This window comes from Aspergillus costaricaensis, assembly GCF_003184835.1.
Source record: "Aspergillus costaricaensis CBS 115574 unplaced genomic scaffold BO79scaffold_1, whole genome shotgun sequence".
In the NCBI taxonomy this organism is placed as follows: domain Eukaryota; kingdom Fungi; phylum Ascomycota; class Eurotiomycetes; order Eurotiales; family Aspergillaceae; genus Aspergillus; species Aspergillus costaricensis.
This window is the reverse complement of record NW_020291801.1, coordinates 530,975-548,988: the sequence shown is the minus strand read 5'-3', so window position 1 is coordinate 548,988 and position 18,014 is coordinate 530,975. Positions and strand designations below refer to the sequence as shown.

Here is an 18,014-nt window from a genome sequence, read left to right as displayed (position 1 = left end):
CTACCAAGTACATCATATAACATTATATAATGTGATTAAGTTGAGAATTTCTTTTTTTCGTTTTAATGTCAAGTCCGGCCATCCAAAATCTTGTCTGTCAAGTTATCGCCACAAGAGATCAGCCGACGCCCAGAGCACCATCTGAGTCGTTACTACGGCATGCAGTCACACTCTACATGTTTATAATCATGATTAATGAGAAAAAAAAAAAGATTATTACTGTTTATAACGGTAAATATTGTTGGCCAACGTTAATTTCATTTAGGATCCTCTCTACTGCAAATGGTACAAGAAGGTAAACAGGAAATCTCAAAAGGGTCCGAGCACTACGCCTTGTGCAAGGAAACGAATGTAAGTCTCGATCGGTATGGGCTAGCCACCCGGATCACATTTTTCAATCACTCCACTTTTAAGCGTGCACATGTCCACCGTGAGCATGGCGTCTGGCGCGGCCCTCCCTAACGGTACGGGGCTTCAACTTGATGGCGGAAATGGCCAAGTTGGAGCTCTGTCCAGCAGTGCACTGGGTACCGGCAGCCACATTCTGAACAGCAGACCACTGGCCGTTGGCGCAGCGCTGGAAAGAGGAGCCATTGATGCAGTTCCACTCGCCCTCCACGCTGCAAGATCCAGAGAGCGCACCAGAGCTGGAGCTGGAGCTTGCACTGGAGCTAGAGCTGGGTTGAGGGCTGGAGACAGAGTTGGAGCCAGAACCAGAGCCAGAACCCGAACCAGAGCTGGAGCCGCTGCTGCCAGAGCTGGGTGCAGGAGTGTTCGCAACCGCAGGAGCAGTGTAGGTGGCAGCCGGGGCAGAAGTAACAACAGCAGCGGCCGAAGAACTGGCGGAGCCAGAGCCGGAACCAGAGCTGGAGCCAGATCCAGAGTAGGAGCCAGTGCTGCTGTCACCAGCGGCAGCGAAAGTGGGAGTACCGGTACAGGCGGCGGCGCCAGCGGAAGCCAGGTTGCTAGGCTCGCCGTTGTATTGGATGTCGTCACCGGGCTGCGGGAATCGGATGTCGACACCTTCGGAGGTGGTGCAGCCGTTGACGTTGGCGACAAACATGGGAGGGAAGGTGGAAGAGCGCTTCTCGACATCGCGCTTTTCCTCAACATCGGACCGCTTAGAAGAAGAAGCGCTCTGGACCTCGAGGGGTGCACAGTTCATGTACATCTCACGGTTTCCAATGCGGTTGAACCAAGTCCAGGCGAGCGTGTACTTGCCGGGGCTAATGCCGTCCGGAATGGTGTAGTTGAACTTGGTAGGATCGGCCATGGAAGCACCACCGGAAAGGTTTCCGTCCACGTTGGCGGGGCAGCCACCCTCGATAGACTTGATGACCATCCATTCGGAGTCCTTGGTAGGCTGCAGATCGGTGGTCAGACTGACTTGGCAGGAGCCACCACCATGGGTGGCGGAACCCTCAAAGGTCAAAGGCATGCTCTCCCCGATCTGGGCGGTATTCCACTCGCTGACCTCGTAGGTGTTGGAGCGCAGCTTGCAAGGAAAGTCGCTGCCATCGGCTGCCAGAGGCGAGTTGTTGAGGGTATCCTTTCCATAGGGAATGGGCTCAGTCATGATCATGTGTGCTTCAACGGCCGAGATGCCCAAAAGAGCAGCGGCCGTAAGAATCGACTTGGAAAACATGGTGAAGGAGCGTCGTTTTTGTTTTGCAGTATTCGACAGCTAAAGGAGTGTTTGAAGTTCTGACCGTACCAGACGAGACAGAACAGATGGTTGCGTTGAGCAAAAGTCTAGTGCAGATGGATTAGCTATGAAGGAGAGAAATGAAGGGAAATGATGAAGTTGTAGGTATATATGAGATCATGCATGATTCGTTGGTAAGTGGCATAGCAGCAACAGACGGTGATACCCGTATAGTTGAAGCAGTATATGGCCAAGGATGTGTAGAGGGGCACAAGGTTATGGTAGACAATGAAAATGTACCCGGGAAAGTACCAGGATAAGGCGAGATGACAATACCTTTGTAGAACCAAATGGAAGGTGAGCTTGTCCCAATGTTGACTTTGTCTAGTCGAAACAGGTCTTTGTCACGAAAGTGCGATACCACTGGACAAGGATAGCTTCAATCCTTAGGAAGTAGAAGGGAAGGTCGGAGTCTGCCGCAGGCACACAACGAAGATTTGAATGAAATCAAAAAGGAGTGTCGAAAGAAAGCAGGACTAGCCTGGTGATAGTAGGACTGTCGAACAGTGTAGAACGAAGAAAGGACTGAACGCTCCAGCGTGGTTGAAGAAGAGAAAGAAGAAAAGGGATCAACACTGGCATCCCCGGGGGGGTGTTATATACTTAAGATTTGGACTGTTTGAAAATGCCATGACGGTGAATCAGGGTACCCAGGAGACTGGACGGAATGAGACTGGCTGTTAGTAGGCGCGCACCGAAAGTCAAGATGCGTGTGAGTGGGGAGGGGGAGAAGATTGACAGACAGACAGTGAATTGGGTTGGGTTGCATGTCGAGTCGTGGGACACATAGTTTTGGGAGTGCAGATGGACCCTGAGTGGTCCCTGACGAAAGGGACTCTCCATAGTCGAAAAGATGAAACAAACCCGCAGCGGAACCTGGGACTTCGGCTAGCGACGCATTACTGTGTTTACTGAGTAGATACAAGAGACTCAGTACTTGTAAGGTACGTAGTATTACCCCTGCCAGCCCATCCGTCGCACCATCAGCCCGGCCCGTCGCTTCATTGGCTGGGCCCAAGGCGGTTGGCGCCGGCATTTGCCAATCAACGCCTGCAGGTCGTGGATTCACTCTGATTGATCGGCTTGTAACTAAAAGTAAAAAGTATCATTCATCCGCCAGCCTACTAGTTAGACAACGTTGTCCGACCGGTCATCTTGCCCTTTCCACATCTTCCGATCATTCTTTCTGCTCGGCGAATGAGCCACCAAAGTTCGCCATTCGGCTTGGTCAACTGTGACCCGCTCACTGACCGAAGCTCCCCTTGCCCTTACATTGCAGCCTTTGCGGAAGATGAAGCCGACGTGGGGCGATGGACACAGCCTCGCAGCCACTGAGCAAAGATGTGCATTTCTATGACTCTTTCCAAAAGGCAGCAGCAAATTGTGAGTCCAGGCGAAACAAATTTTCCTTTTTTTTCGCCTCTACCAAGATCCCAACATTCCATACGTACGAAGGACACTGAAGAAGTTCGTTCTCCTGTCATCATTCCAGTTCCTATCAACCGGAGGCTGTCATTATCAGGCTCAACGAAACCCCATTGTAAGAGATGGCGTGGGCGAGATCATTCCTGGGACACCTCATTCGACCACAGAAAAACTCAACTAAGCATACATCTCCATCTCCAAGATGATCCTTCAGCCCAATCCCAAGCTCCCCAGGCAATTCCTTTCACCCAGCCATGACCGCGTGTGCCGACTTGGCGCTTCGGTGGCGAACCAAATGCCCGTCCATGTCTTACCGGTGAAAATCTTATTGCATCCCGCTGCCCCGTATAGAGCAAAGCATACTACACTACACCAACTCAAGCCCTTTTTTTTCTTTTCCGGTCCAGAAAAAGAAAACAAAATACTCCGTATGCAAGTGGTAGGGAATGTTGGCAATCCTCAGCCGCCGACTTTCGACCCAACCAAGATACAAGTAAACATCCAACCTCCTGCACCATGGTTCAGATCATGATCCCCGCATGGACGGACCCTGTCGGCGCAAAAGTTTGGTCGGATCGGTGGGGTTCTTTTACCCTCCCACCGTTTCTTTCTTTCACCAAGTCGGAGGGCGGCTGGCTCCGTGATTTAATTGCTACACGTTAATGCCGGTTACTGGATTCTTCGTTGCTGGGATCATGGATCAAAGGAGCACGTAAACGCGCTGCGAGTCAACAATTTCTTTGTGCGATAGCCGCCCACTGTGTGCGCCATGTGGATTCAATGCATCATTGGTTACACATGACTACTAATAGTAACAGATAGTATGCGCGATATATTTAGGTAAGAGTTGCTTCTGAGAAACCTGCATAGATCAGGTCAGGCACACCAAAACATAAACCAATAAAGGGGATGGATTAGTAGATGCTGTCCTATGACGTCGTCTATCGCCTTCAGTACTTTTTCTTCCTAATTTACTCAACATCTATACCACCTCAAAAGAGACCTATCTACTCAATACACGACCCAGCTACACTCATCTACACAATCACAAAAATCACCAAGCATGTGATTCCAATACTTACTACTAATCAACTTTCAAACCCAGCAATAGTCAACCCCACAACAAACTATTAATCACATCACCAAAAACTTGGCAAATTAAACCCATCATCCCATCATCATCAAAACACGAACTGGACCCATCAAAGAAAAATTCTACTACTATTCTTCACAGATTTTAGACAGTAGGTAGTACAAAGTACTACTATTACTAGCTCCGGAAGCCCCGAAACGATTTCGGCAGTTTCGAGAATCATCGAGATTGAAATTGCGGGGGGTGGGTGTAGTAGGTCAGAGAAATCAATCTGAAACAGAGAAGGCGGCGGGAGATCGCGACTGTCAGCTAAGCGAAGGGGTTGATACTACTCCATAATCTCAATGAATTATATGATAAAGAGAAATTTATTATTATTCGATGGTCTGAAAATTGAGTCAGTGAGTTAAATTATCAATTGATAAATGCGATAATATTGTTGCCTACCTAGTTGATAAATATTTGTTTTGTTGGCGGTGATAATAAGATTGCAGTGGATATGATATGGGTTGATAAAATTATTTATGATGATAATGAATACTACTCTACTATATTTGACTTTGGGGATAGGTGGGACAGTTCTGTGTGTAACTACGATCGCAGTAATTTAACCTGCAGTAGAATCTGTTTAGTATTGTCTGACTACCTATTATGTGATACAATAATAATAATATAGAAGAATGTTGGCGATTACTATACGGATAGTAGTCCTAAGTCTTCAGTTGCAAAACGTTGTTGTTGACTGGGGCCGGGCTGGTTCGGGCCACAACCATCTGACAGTGGATACACAAGGGGATCATCATCGGTAATGAAGGGTGGATCGAACTCCTGGCTTAAGTCTCTGGAACATTGTCTAGACCCTTTTTCTTCTTCTTCTTCTGCCTTGTGCAGAGTTGTGTTGGGGATGCTGGCTAATACTTGATTACCTTGGATCCTCATCTCAGCAAGTCTGTTGCCACTTTACAGGGCGGGTACTATTATTGAGGGAATTATTTGCCGCATATTGATGTTTAGGCATATTCTTTGGTAATAGATATCGTGTTAATTTGAGAAATGCTCACAGTTTGGTAGTTAGAGGGGGAAAAATGTTAGGAATGCCAAGCTGTGAATGTCTAGAGATATGGCATGAGTTTTCCGAGATAAGTCCGTAGACAAGTTCAAATTCCGTTCACTCTATACAAAGAGTCTCTATGCAATCTATGGGAAATACACTCATAACGAATATACAACTATACTTGTTATCTTGGATCATGCTAGTTACTTCCACCGGTTGGGATAGGGGGATCTAGAGTACTCGTTTAGCCAACACGATCTCACTGAATGCAAAAAAAAAAAATGAAAGACCATGACTTACTCGGGTCTTCAGTGGTTCCATTATGAATTGCGGTCGTATCAACGCCCTGCAAATTATTAACAACATCCTGGTATGAATAAATGAGTGGCTCTCCACTTACCAATGTAATATACCCAAGGACTCCATCCCTATAATCCTGACCATCTAGTGGCTCCGTATCCATGATAGCCATGGCCCCCGCTGTTAATCAGACCACAGCATCAGCATTTCAACGGGAAATTAAACTGAAACCCAGGTTGCACGCATGCTTACTCAACGATTCCTCATGATAAACCCCGTCCTCTGACACTGGTTTCCGCTGGATCTGAGTGTGATGGGAATACGGAGGGACTGCCATGATCTCTGTGGCTACATCTTCGTTGACAAACAACTGGGCCGTATTGACTGTTCTGCCTGCACCGATGGTGCCATTGCTGGTTATACTCCAGTTTGTGTGCACTTGCACGTGAATGTGAATGGCACGATTGGTCTGGGAATTTCATAGTCAGCTTGCTTGGGGTTGACTTTGTCATAGCTGAACCATGAGTGTGTGTGCATGCTCACATAAAACCCAGGGAATATCGAGGTGAAGCTGGCCACGCCTTTCTCATCGGTGGGCCACATGCCCCGAAGCCAGGTTGTATCGTCCGTTGCTAGGAACTTTTGTTGCCCTTTATGTCAGATATTTTCTGTGCCAGAGCCAGATTGACAGACTGAAAGGTGGGGAGGGATAGTATTACCGAGACATCACTCATGCCGCTATCCGCATCAATTTGCGTACCAGTGCTTTCAAAGTACTGCTCGGGAAATGTGATATCTGGATTCAGGCCAGTGAAGGAACTATACGATCCAGTGGCGTTGCAATGCTATGCCGAGTCAGAAGAAATTCCGTTTAAATACTCTTTTCCTTTCTTCTGTGCGAAGAATGATGTGGAAAAGAAGAGTCAAGAAAGTAAGGGTGGAGGATGAACGCACCCAGACATCCACCAATGCATCCGTCAAGGGCTCGCAGGTATGGATATCCATGAGGCCAATGTCCATGACGAAGGGTACCCCAATTTGATCCTCCACAATATTCTGGCGCAGAGTCTGACTCCGCGGATAAATATAGGGTCCCGGGCTAGTTTCCGGCGTGAGAATGCAGGTGTCATTCTTCAAGAAATCGTACTTGGGAGCCTCAGCTGTGATGGTGTACGTGGTGGTGCTGCTGCTGCCATCGTCCTCGGATGGTGACAATGCCCGTCGGCGCATTGCATGCCGGTTCCTCTTCAGAAGGCCGACCGTGTCGGAACACCTTTTCGCCAGTGCACCACGGCGCGCCAAGTGAATGGGATCGGGTTGGGCATGTGGTCCTGGGTGTGCTGGTTTAAATTGGGTTAGAATTGAACTTGGATAACTCAGAATAGGGAGTCACGGACCCTGGATGAGAGATGCCAGCAACAGAACCGAGCCTAACAAGAGAGACTTCATGGTGAGATGCACAAGAAACAATACCGTGCTCAGAAGCTTTTAGTGCAACGCTTGGACAGAGTTGCAGCTTGAAGACCCGGGATAATAAGCTTTATATCCGCAGAGCCCGAAAATGGATGTCGTCAACAAGTCCATGGTCCCATGGGGGAAAGGATCTTCAAAGATTAAACCGATCGATGTAACTATACTACATTGCCGTAACCATAAAGTTCAAAAGCTATGAGTGTTGCAACGGAATATGCTCCCGTTCTTTTCCCCTCCTTTTTCTTCTTTATTTCTTTCCTTCCGTTTAACTTCTGCGTTCTAAATTTGTTTCATTCTAATTACTCCCGGTTGTCAAGGCATTTGCGCTATTTACTCTGAAAATTTCTTGGTATCCTTGAGTAGCTACAAATATCTCAGTGATAAGCATAGCCGCTTTCAATCATCTCCTTGGCACGTTTGGTACATTCATCGAGGTCCTCCGGGGGCAATCCCAGGGCATCATTGGCCAGGCCATGCTTCTCTCCAAAATTACCGTCCCCATTAGGGTAGAATTGTCGTGTGTATAGCATTTGAACATATCCCAGTTTTTCATTCTTCTTCTGCAGCCGTTCCTGGCCTCGGACATACCGATCGTGGCTTTTCTCGTGTTCAATAGTCCATTCCTCGTCCTTATCGCCGGTGACCTTCTTCAAACTCTCGAACATGTCTTTCTGACTTATCGTAAAGCTAGCAATATACAGTGGTCTGTTCTTCCATGTGCTCACTGTTGGGCTTGTATCCCCTGGACCATCTGGCAGTTCCTTCAGATTCAAAAGGGCGGCAACTGCACGGCCACATTGATCCCAAGTACTGACATTTATCTTCGTGTCCCCATTGTCAATAAGGGTGAGATGCTTCCTTTGCATTTCAAACCCGAAACACTCCGCTCCCCGAGCCATACTAAACTCATACCAGAAGCCGCAGACGAGCGCAATCCACGAGCAGACATTCGTAGCCTCGATTTCCTGAAGAGTCTTGCGAATCACATTGCCTCTGCCAGTCTCCTTGGCCAGAGCGTCGTTAGTGAAGTCGGACCCATAGGCATTGGGCATCACGTATGGAACGCCGGCTTCGGCTGCTGCTCGGATTAACTTGGACTGAGTATCCGGCGGTGCCATGACAGACATGGTAATTACGAGAAACTGTTGGCCTTGCAGGGCCTTGACAAGGGTAGACTCATCATCGTAGTCAATGTAGCAAGGTATGACCCCTTCCGGTAACTCCTTCTTGCCCTTTAACCGGGTCAACCCGGTAATTGTATGCTTGCCTGTCCTGACAAGCTCTGTAGCGATGTAACGACCGATGGAGCCAGAAGCCTAGGAAACATCAGGGTCAGTAAATAGAGATGCGATGGCCAAGATCCGTATTCTGACTTACACCAACGATAGCCACTCGTTCAATGCGATTCGTGAAGCCTGGAGGCTGGTCTTTGGCGTACTCTGTAGCCATTGGACTTTGGGGGTAGAGTACGATGGGGTGTCTATTGATGAGATACCCAGAAGACCTTGAGACATCAATCAGGAATCTAAGACAGTCAGTCACACTGCAATAGGGTCAAAGCAGCAGTACACATAACACTATTCTAGGGGAAACCAACAGAAAGTACTACGTAGTAGACCTAGAAAACACTAGTCCAGAATGTGGTTACAAAGCAGCACAAGGCGGCGATTAGTCAAGGAGACGTAAGTCACCTGCTGCAATCACAATCACAATCACAATCACGCCATGCTTATTCACTACTACGTCCATTCCTCGTCCATTCCTCAGTCATTCTTTCACCATCCATCGCGCTCCCCCCCCCCCAACCAACACCCCCTTGCTTCGGTACGCTGCGACTTGCCACAGACTTGAAAGTCTCTACCAGTCTACCTATGCATCAGTGGGTCCAATCAAACTAACTTCACAACAAATGATGATGAGATAATGGAAACAGTGGGGAGGGGGAAACAAAAGCCATGGACAGTGAGTAATTCAGAACTTGGCCGCAATCGGTAAAGCTTGGTCGCATGCTATCGACGCGTCCCTCTTGCAATATACAAGCCTATAGATAGCTCACTGCTGGCCCGACAAGGAAGTACTGGACCAACCCAACACCAGGCAGAGCACTCATACCGTCACTCATGCATCTCAAGTGGCTGACCCTGGTGTGTCTGCCCTCTTGGCCATCAGCATGGGCTCTGTACAACCAGTCTACAGACTTCCCTGACCAGGACATCGACAACGGAGTTGCATTGCAGCAGATTGCCAATGATTCCCTGGGAAACATGAAGCTTGAGTCTCTGGCAACCAATGGCTGCCGTTTTGAGGACGCCCAAATCCGCAAAGAATGGTAGGTTTATCCTGCGCAAGCCACTTCTGACCCTTGCTATCGGTTAAGGCCACCATCTCACGTCCCGGGTAGGCGCAGCTTGTCTCTAGCTGCAAGGAAAGAATTCACCGATGCTATCGTCTGCTTGCAGAGTCTTCCCGCAAATATTTCAGCAGAAGAAAAGGAGACCTTCCAGGGAGTACAAACTCGGTATGATGAGTTCGTAGCTACGCATATAAATCTGACGGAACACATCCATGTGACGGTTGGTAAAAGTTCGTTGAAAAATCAAAAGTCGAAGCCATCGCTGAAACGTTATATTGTAGGCTGATTTTCTCGCCTGGCATCGGTTCTTTCTTTATGCATTTGAAAATGCGCTACGATTTGAGTGCAACTATACAGGCACTCTTCCCTACTGGGAATGGGGGCTTGATGCGGAGAACCCCCAAGGCTCTGTCCTCTTCAATGGTGACCCATACAGTATGGGGACTAATGGGGTAGACTTGAACCGAACAAGCATCTACTGGGAATCTAAAAACATGAGCATCCCCGCCGGGACTGGGGGAGGGTGCATATATGGGGGTCCTTTCTCCAATTACACAGTGCACATGGGCCCTATTGATGCTCCTGGAGAGCAGCCAGTCCAATACAACTTGGAGTATAATCCGCGCTGCTTATCGCGAGATGTGAACCCCACCATCTCACAAATGTCAATCTCCTTCCGCAACACTACGAAACTGATCCTCTCGTACGATACGATTGATTGGTTCCAGGGCGTCATGCAGGCAGACCAACGCTTCACTGATCCCACAGCTCCTTTCACATACGGGGTTCATGGTGGAGGGCATCTCACTGTTGGAAGCGTCTTGGCAGACATTGATACCAGCCCGGCCGAGCCGATGTTCTGGCTTCACCATGCACAGATCGACCGTGTTTGGACAATCTGGCAAGGACTAGATCCGGCGAAGAGACGAAACGCAATCTGGGGAACTTCAACCCGAGGCGATAACCCACCTTCTGCGAACATGACGTTAGACGATGTGCTTGATTTTGGGTTTATTTCTCAACCGCTGAAGTTTGCCGATCTGATGAACCCTCTGTCTGGACCGTTCTGCTACTACTACGCATAGCCGATAAAGTTTAAATTTTTGGATCTTGGAAATAAGTAACATGTAACGCCGACAGAAGTTAAATTTATCATCTTCGCTGGAAAAGAAAAACCGGGATAAGTCATTGATGTATGAAGCCGATCGGCCTGAAGTCAACTCTACCGGCGCGTTGTCAACTCTAAGCAGACACCCATCGTTTGCGGCAGTTGTGGGGAGGCAAAGTGGATCATCAAGATCCCAATTCCCCAAAACATCACGGCAAGAAAATTGAATTGAATTGGGGTTACATCGACTGACGGCGCTCCCGATCCAACCCCCTTTCTACTGGAAAAGAATTCCTCAGGGATACATAATAATTTGTGTTACTCTTCAGATCCGGGCGCATCCAAGTCTATTCTTAGCGGCTACAATATGTAACTCTACAACTACAACCCCAGTCTGTTGCTTAATACAACCAGAGAGAAGGAAAAAAAAAATGATATCAGCTCAACGAGAAGTCACAAAGATAGCATCCCGCATAAGTGTTAGTTCATTCCGCGGAGGATGACAGATTCCACATTGAGACAGTTTACCCTTAGGGGCCCTGGGGGATTGCTATGCTATACCCTCCGTTGCTACTGTCTCAATCCTTCCTTCATTCTTGGCCCATCCGTAGAATTTGAGCTCATTGGAGAGAAAAATCTCACTCCTCACTCACTATCTACGTACTACGGTCTGAAATTAAGGGCGGTCTGAATCAATAGCTCCTCAGCACAGTTACCGTACATTGTCCCGCGGGGGAGGGTCCATTGTCTGTTTTCAGCTTCACCGATATGAACTATCATAATCCGTAATCTCAACAAGGATGTCGGAAACAGTATGCACATGCTACATACTGTATGTATAGCCTGAAATTCGAATTGATCAAGGTTGTAATATTGCCTTGGCTTTATAATGATTTATGGTTTAAACCGACGACCTCTTCCCCCTTGGAATTTTGACGTAAGGTAGCCCGTCAGTCCGTCGATATGGCTTCCTCTGTCTTCTTGCCGCTATTTGCGGCCGCCGCATTACTGCCCACGCTCGCATCCACACAGAATACCGCCAACACACCGACATCCGCTCCTACCGTGCAAGTCCGCAATGGCACGTACGAGGGTGTCTATAATCCCACGTACGATCAGGACTTGTTCCTCGGTATACCGTATGCGCAGCCTCCGGTCGGTGAGCTTCGCTTCCGTCCACCACAACCGCTTAACACCAGCTGGTCCGGTACTCGAAACGCAACAGAATACTACAATGAATGTATTGGGTACGGCAGCGATGACTGGTACTGGACGGACGTGGTGTCGGAAGACTGTCTCGCTCTCAGTGTGATCCGACCTCACGGTATCGACTCGAGCGCGAATCTGCCCGTTGTCTTTTGGATGCATGGTGGAGAGTTTGCGGAGGGAGGCACTCGCGACTCTCGTTATAACCTCTCCTACATTGTTCAACAGTCCCAGGAGATGCAAGCTCCCATAATTGGCGTGACTGTCAACTACCGCCTTTCGGCATGGGGCTTCATCTACAGCCAGGAGATTGCTGATGAAGGCTCCGCCAACTTAGGACTCCGCGACCAACGGCACGCATTGTACTGGCTCCAGGAGAATATCGCTTCCTTTGGCGGAGATCCGTCGCGGCTCACTATCTGGGGCCAAAGTGCTGGTGCCAATAGCGTCGGTCTTCATTTAGTGGCATACGACGGCCAGAATGATGGCATCTTCCGTGCTGGAATTGCTGAGAGCGGCTCCGTGCCTTCCCTCGCAGCATACATGAATGCCTCGGAGGCACAACCCTACTACGATGCCGTCGTCAACGCAACCAACTGCACCGGCGCTTTAAACACACTTACCTGTCTCCGTGAAGTTCCCACCGACGTCCTGAGCTCCATTTTCAACAGCTCTCTCGTCGCTGGCGCAGGATATCATCCCGTCATTGACGGCGATTTCCTTAGAGCCTCTGGAATCGTTAATCTCCAGACTGGCCAATTCGCCAAAACCCCGCTTCTTATCGGCACCAACTTCGACGAAGGGACCAAGTACGCCCCTCACGGATACAATACCACCGACCAATTCGTCTCCCTCGTCCAAGCCAACGGAACCAACTATACCAGCGCTCTCAAGATTGCATCCTTGTACCCAGATGACCCAACCGTTGGTATCCCGGGGACCCTTCATGGCCGTCCCCCACCGTCATACGGTTACCAGTGGAAGCGTGTAGCTGCTTTCCTCGGGGACCTTCTCATGCACGCGCCTCGCCGTGTGACAACCCAGTCGCTGGCACGCTGGAATGTACCTACCTACGTGTATCACTGGAACGTGATGACACTGGGGCCATTAGACGGGGCAGCACACGGCTATGAAATCCCGTTCACTTTCCATAATATTGATAGTTTGGGCGATGAACGGGGAAATGACAGCGTGATCTGGCCACAGATATCGACTATGATGTCACGGATGTGGGTGAGCTTTATTAATCATTTGGATCCAAATCATAGTAATAGTGAGTGATGCCCCACCTACCTCTAGACACTACTTTGAGACGTTGAGAGTAAGAAGAGATGCTGACATGCTGCTCCGTAGTGACGGATATCCATTGGCCTGTCTACACGGCAGAAAACCCGCATAATATGGTCTTTGATGTCAATGTAACTGGGCTGGCTTATGTTGAACCGGATACTTATAGGGCGGAGGGGATTGCGTATATCACAAGCATTCTGCAGAGTTCCTTCAATCGTTAGGATAGACTAGTACCGTCAATATCAATAGAAATCACACATACAGAGGAACTCACATGTTCTCCCTAAGAGCCAGAGCTGTTCAATCAGACGGCAATGCATCCTCACACCTAGGGGAGGGGAGAGGGCTGGGGAGGTCTCAACTCGCCGTGGAACTAGAATCCCAGCAACGATAGATCCCGGAAGGCCAGATCTGTTGACTCATTGTTTGTTAGATCCCGATGTTGCATCCGAAAAAGCTTCCGTTTTGTCGTGGCAACCATGCTAAGAGGCTGCTGTAAAGGCGACTCTAGAAACTCCGTGGACTGCCACTATCTCGATGACTAAATAATAGAGTGTGTTTCCACCTCCTTGGCGTTTGGGATTCCGCGGAAGATTGCCTCAACTCCTAATGGTTGTCACGGCAGATGGCTTGGCAATGAGACGAGACCACGGGTGACCGACATGTGTCAAGCAGTAGCTATCGGAACCTGAGCAAGCATAGGTGTCATGGACTTTGCAGGCAAGTGCTTTCCGTTCTAGACCAACGGCTAGAGCGCGGTGAGCATACTCGGCGAGCTGAAAGGCGTTGCCGATTATCCGCTTTGTTTGTGCCCTTTCCGTTTCCGGGCGTAAGCAATCACATCAGGACAATGCCGTGTGGGCCTTAAGTGATTTCAACCAACCTTATCGCACTTTACCTCACAGTGATACAACCCGAGTGACTATTAGGGAAACTGAGCCTGTTGATCAACATACATTAGCACCACACACAAAGCTGCCAAGGAACAATAGTACTGTGAGAGCCGTGGAGATATTTCCTAACTTTGTCTCCAGATCTTGTACTACATACCCAACCAGGCAGGGGTCCGTATCAACGGCTCCACAGTAAATATTCATGAATCTTCATGTCGTCATGACTCATATCTCGAGCAATAGTGCTAGGTATCACTCCACCTAAAGTCGCAATGGCTGTAGAGCTCATCTATCGAGAATACGAGCAATAACCAGCAATTTATAAAGGCTAGGGCCATCCGGCTCAATCCCAACAGTTGGCCTCTCACGCCGGCATTGTACTGGTTAGGGCCCAAGTGAATCACAGAATTATTGGCACTTTTCATCGCTCCAAATGGCGTCTGGAATCCTGACATATCTGGAGCAGGCGGCCGAGTATTCGCCGTCTAAAGGCTTCGTCTTCTATAGTGTTGGTAAGGACCAACCGGAGACGATCCTTTATCCCGATTTTTGGCGCCTCGTCAAGGTAACATCCTCCCGCCTCAGAACCATGAGTCCCAACAGATGGTTTCATGTTTGCTTAGCTAACCACATCGTTATTAGCGTAATGCTCAAACTCTAGTTGAACAAAAAATTGCGGTGCCTGACCGGATTCTCCTCGTCCATTTTGACACTCACAAGGAGAACATCATTTGGTTCTGGTCTGCCATTGCAGCCGGGGCCATCCCAGCTGTGTCTACTCCTCTGGCTGTAGACCCAGTGGCTCGGGAGCGGCATCTAACCCACCTTCAGAGGCTCCTAGAGCGACCCAATGTCCTCACCAGTATCAAGCATACAGATGACCTGAGTATTGTCGATGAGTCTCAAAAGTTCTTTATCGAGGATCTGGCCTCGAATGCGGATCAATCCGCAGATTATGAACCTGCGAGTCCTTCGTCAGACCTTGCGCTGCTACTGCTCACCTCCGGCAGTACGGGCAACGCCAAAGCGGTGATGTTGCACCACTCACAAATCTTCGCCGCAATTGAGGCCAAATGGAAGGCACTAGCAAGCACTCCAGAAAACATTTTTCTGAACTGGATTGGTGAGAATGACTCTTGTAGCTCCCGGGCCATACAGGTGCAGCTAATACATTGTCTCAGGGTTTGATCATGTTGCCTGTTTCATGGAAATGCACATGCACGCATTATCCAGGGGTTGCCATCAAATTCATCTCCCAGCCGTGACGGTTCTGGAGAACCCTCTTCTTTACCTGGAAAAGATGGCAGAGTATTCTGTCACCAACGCTTTTGCCCCTAACTTCCTTGTGGCCCTGGTAGGAAAGGCCATCGAGGCCCAGCAGGAGCGGGATCCTCGTTCGCTTGATCTGGATTTGAGTCATTTGCGCATGGTACTCTCAGGTGGTGAAGCCAATCTCGCATCGACGAGCATCCTATTCAACCGCAAGTTGGTCGAAATGGGAGCCGCCAAGAATGTCCTCCATCCGTCTTTTGGTATGACAGAGGTAAGCTGCGCCGTCTGATGAACATATCGGATGACCTGACAGGTTGACAATATTGCGTTTGGTAGACATGCGCAGGTATCCACTATCATTACAGCTTCCCGGAACTCGAGCAGAAGGCTAAGCTGCAATTCTGCTCTGTGGGGCAGGCAACACCTACTCTGCAGATGAGAATCACCGATGAACATGGGGAAACGGTGAGAAGCGGCGAGAATGGAAACCTGGAGTTGTATGGGCCGATGGTATTCAAGGGCTATTACAATGACGACAAGAACACCAAGGCTTCCTTTACCGAGGAGGGTTGGTTTAAGACTGGCGACACCGGATACATTGACAACAGGGATAACCTTGTGCTTTCCGGACGATCCAAGGACAGTATCATCATCAATGGCATCAACTTTTATTCCCACGAGCTGGAGAATGCCATAGACTCGGCCGGGCTGGACGGTCTTGTCCCCTCTTATACGGTGGTGGTTTCATCCTGGCTTGATAATGCAGACAGTGAAGATGTCATTGTCCTATACCTGTCGAGTCAGAAGGGCACTGAAGACGACAGAATTTTCCTTGAGACTATCAACTCGATCTCCAGGATCACTGCCCTTTACTGCTCTAAGCAGCCCGTGGACATCATACCACTCCCAGTAGAGCTGCTTCCCAAGAATTCTCTGGGAAAGCTCCCTCGCACAAAGCTCAAGTTACAGTATGAGGAAGGTCGTTTCAACACATACAGAGATCTTGCCACACAAAGAGCTTCCGCGTATCGTGCGCGATCCAAGCGTGCTCCGCAGAACAACATGGAAGAGACGCTTGCTGGTATTTTTGCAGACGAGTTCGACCTTGATGTGTCCGAAGTTGGTGTGGACGACAGTCTTTATGACATGGGAGTAAATAGCGTCCGGTTGATTCGATACAAGAGGATCGTGGAGACTCGTCTCGGCCTGAGCGAGGAAATCCCAATGATCACGATTCTGCAAAACCCGACCATTGAAGCACTGGCAGTCATGCTTCAAGATCTTCAGAAAGGTCCCAAGCCATATAATCCGATTGTGCAGCTGCAAGATGGCCCATCGAAGGCCCCTCCGATATTCTTCTTCCATCCCGGCATGGGCGAAGTCCTTGTGTTCCTCAACTTCAGCAAGTACTTTGCTGACCGGAAAGTGTACGCTTTTCGAGCGCCGGGTTTCAATCCAGGCGAAAAGATGTTTACCACTATCGACGAAATGACAGAGTAAGACTTCTAAGACCGTGCCGTCAGAGAAACTCCCATTGCTAATCAGCATACTAGTACCTACCTCAAGTCCATCCGAGAGCTTCAGCCGGAAGGACCGTACATTTTCATCGGGTATTCGTACGGTGCCATGATTGCTTTTGAAACCGCCAAAAAGGTCGAAGCTTCTGGCGATAGAGTTGGCTTCCTCGGCAGTCTCAACCTTCCGCCACATATCAAAAAACACATTCGAGAGATGGATTATGCCGAGTCACTGCTTCATCTCGTATACTTCCTCGGGTTCATCACCGAAGAGGATGCCCATCGCATGTCCCCGGATATGCACAAGGTGAGCTGTCTTCATTGGGGTAATGTCAGTGTATTCGAGTAGGACTGACGTTGTTCATTACTTCTAGCTCCCCCAAAGCGAGGTCCTTCCAGCCATCATGAAAGTCTCGGATAAAGAGCGCGTCCAAGAGCTGGCTATGGATGAAGGGAAGATCCGAGATTGGGCTATGCTGTCGTCGAAGCTCCAGGAGCTAGCCCATACATATGATCCTTCCGGAACTGTGCAGTCAATGGATGTCTTCTACGCCATCCCACTGCTTTCTGTTGGTCGAGACAAAGATGTCTGGCTCAAGCAGCACCTCATGAGGTGGAAAGAGCATTCCAAGTCGGTCAGGTTCCATGATGTTCCTGGCTCCCATCACACAATGATGGCAGAAGAGAATGTTTTTGCATTGCATAAGATTCTCCGGGCGGCATTAAATGAGCGCGGGATGCTTTGATGGAAGCCAGAGATGTCTTCTCTGATTACATCCAAAAGATAGGATAGGGAACTGTATAGGTGGCAAAAGCTTAGCAGGGACATTCCTATGTCTATGAAGTATGATTCACATGTAATAGGGTTAGTAAACACATACTAGTATTAATATCAGAATGTAATAATCTTCTTCCAATTGGCGATCATGCATGAGACATACCGGCGAGTAGGGTAATGCTATTGTAATAGGGGAAGCCTTCTTGGTAGTGAAGGTGCTAGAGAGCAGATGTAGTGGAAGAAAAGGAGCGGGGAAAGAAAAGAGAAGGAGAGGAAGGGACAAAGGCTAAATATACTACTAGTGGCGATTACAGTAACCAAGTAAGAAATATGCCACCAGTACACACCGAAACGGGAAGGCGCGGGTACATTAGGTATATGATGCAGAAATAAAGACCATTATATACTTATCTCTCTGCAGCGTGACGTCGCAAATCTGTCATCAGGATAGTTCTCTCTAATATAGATAGCTTCTTTTCGAAGACCGTAGCTAGTTCTCCCAGCTCTTTCGCCTGGAAGGTGTTTCGTCTTTACATCCTTCCAGGTG

General features: G+C 48.8%; 6 protein-coding genes across 6 annotated transcripts; 3 read left to right on the top strand and 3 right to left on the bottom strand.

Annotated features, from left to right (window-relative positions):
• Window positions 1-244: 244 nt before the first annotated feature.
• BO79DRAFT_1502 (lytic polysaccharide monooxygenase AA11 family protein) lies at window positions 245-2,122 on the bottom strand. Its single transcript, XM_025678617.1, has 2 exons — window positions 1,982-2,122; window positions 245-1,752 (listed from the first exon to the last, which is right to left on the bottom strand). The coding sequence occupies exon 2, from the start codon at window positions 1,643-1,645 to the stop codon at window positions 410-412; it is 1,236 nt and encodes a 411-aa protein (XP_025545024.1). The 5' UTR covers window positions 1,646-1,752; window positions 1,982-2,122; the 3' UTR covers window positions 245-409.
• Window positions 2,123-5,480: 3,358 nt separating this feature from the next.
• On the bottom strand, window positions 5,481-7,026 carry BO79DRAFT_261154 (aromatic compound dioxygenase; the record flags this gene model as incomplete). The annotated part of the gene is made up of 8 exons (XM_025686461.1): window positions 5,481-5,539; window positions 5,578-5,623; window positions 5,678-5,757; window positions 5,830-6,046; window positions 6,121-6,216; window positions 6,297-6,422; window positions 6,532-6,917; window positions 6,975-7,026. 8 exons carry the CDS (start codon window positions 7,024-7,026, stop codon window positions 5,481-5,483), a joined length of 1,062 nt encoding a protein of 353 aa, XP_025545023.1.
• Window positions 7,027-7,424: 398 nt separating this feature from the next.
• BO79DRAFT_283585 (aromatic alcohol reductase) lies at window positions 7,425-8,499 on the bottom strand (the record flags this gene model as incomplete). The annotated part of the gene is made up of 2 exons (XM_025688161.1): window positions 7,425-8,366; window positions 8,428-8,499. The coding sequence occupies 2 exons, from the start codon at window positions 8,497-8,499 to the stop codon at window positions 7,425-7,427; spliced, it is 1,014 nt and encodes a 337-aa protein (XP_025545022.1).
• Window positions 8,500-8,963: 464 nt separating this feature from the next.
• BO79DRAFT_162778 (tyrosinase family protein) lies at window positions 8,964-10,567 on the top strand. The gene is made up of 3 exons (XM_025679085.1): window positions 8,964-9,379; window positions 9,428-9,623; window positions 9,685-10,567. Exons 1-3 carry the CDS (start codon window positions 9,171-9,173, stop codon window positions 10,486-10,488), a joined length of 1,209 nt encoding a protein of 402 aa, XP_025545021.1. The 5' UTR covers window positions 8,964-9,170; the 3' UTR covers window positions 10,489-10,567.
• A 907-nt stretch (window positions 10,568-11,474) lies between these two features.
• BO79DRAFT_184538 (extracellular lipase) lies at window positions 11,475-12,998 on the top strand (the record flags this gene model as incomplete). The annotated part of the gene is made up of 1 exon (XM_025680337.1): window positions 11,475-12,998. The coding sequence occupies one exon, from the start codon at window positions 11,475-11,477 to the stop codon at window positions 12,996-12,998; it is 1,524 nt and encodes a 507-aa protein (XP_025545020.1).
• A 1,335-nt stretch (window positions 12,999-14,333) lies between these two features.
• Window positions 14,334-17,477, top strand: BO79DRAFT_283582 (non-ribosomal peptide synthetase; the record flags this gene model as incomplete). Its single annotated transcript, XM_025688160.1, has 6 exons — window positions 14,334-14,465; window positions 14,543-15,023; window positions 15,082-15,443; window positions 15,509-16,668; window positions 16,726-16,996; window positions 17,064-17,477. 6 exons carry the CDS (start codon window positions 14,334-14,336, stop codon window positions 17,433-17,435), a joined length of 2,778 nt encoding a protein of 925 aa, XP_025545019.1. The 3' UTR covers window positions 17,436-17,477.
• Between the last annotated feature and the right edge of the window lie 537 nt (window positions 17,478-18,014).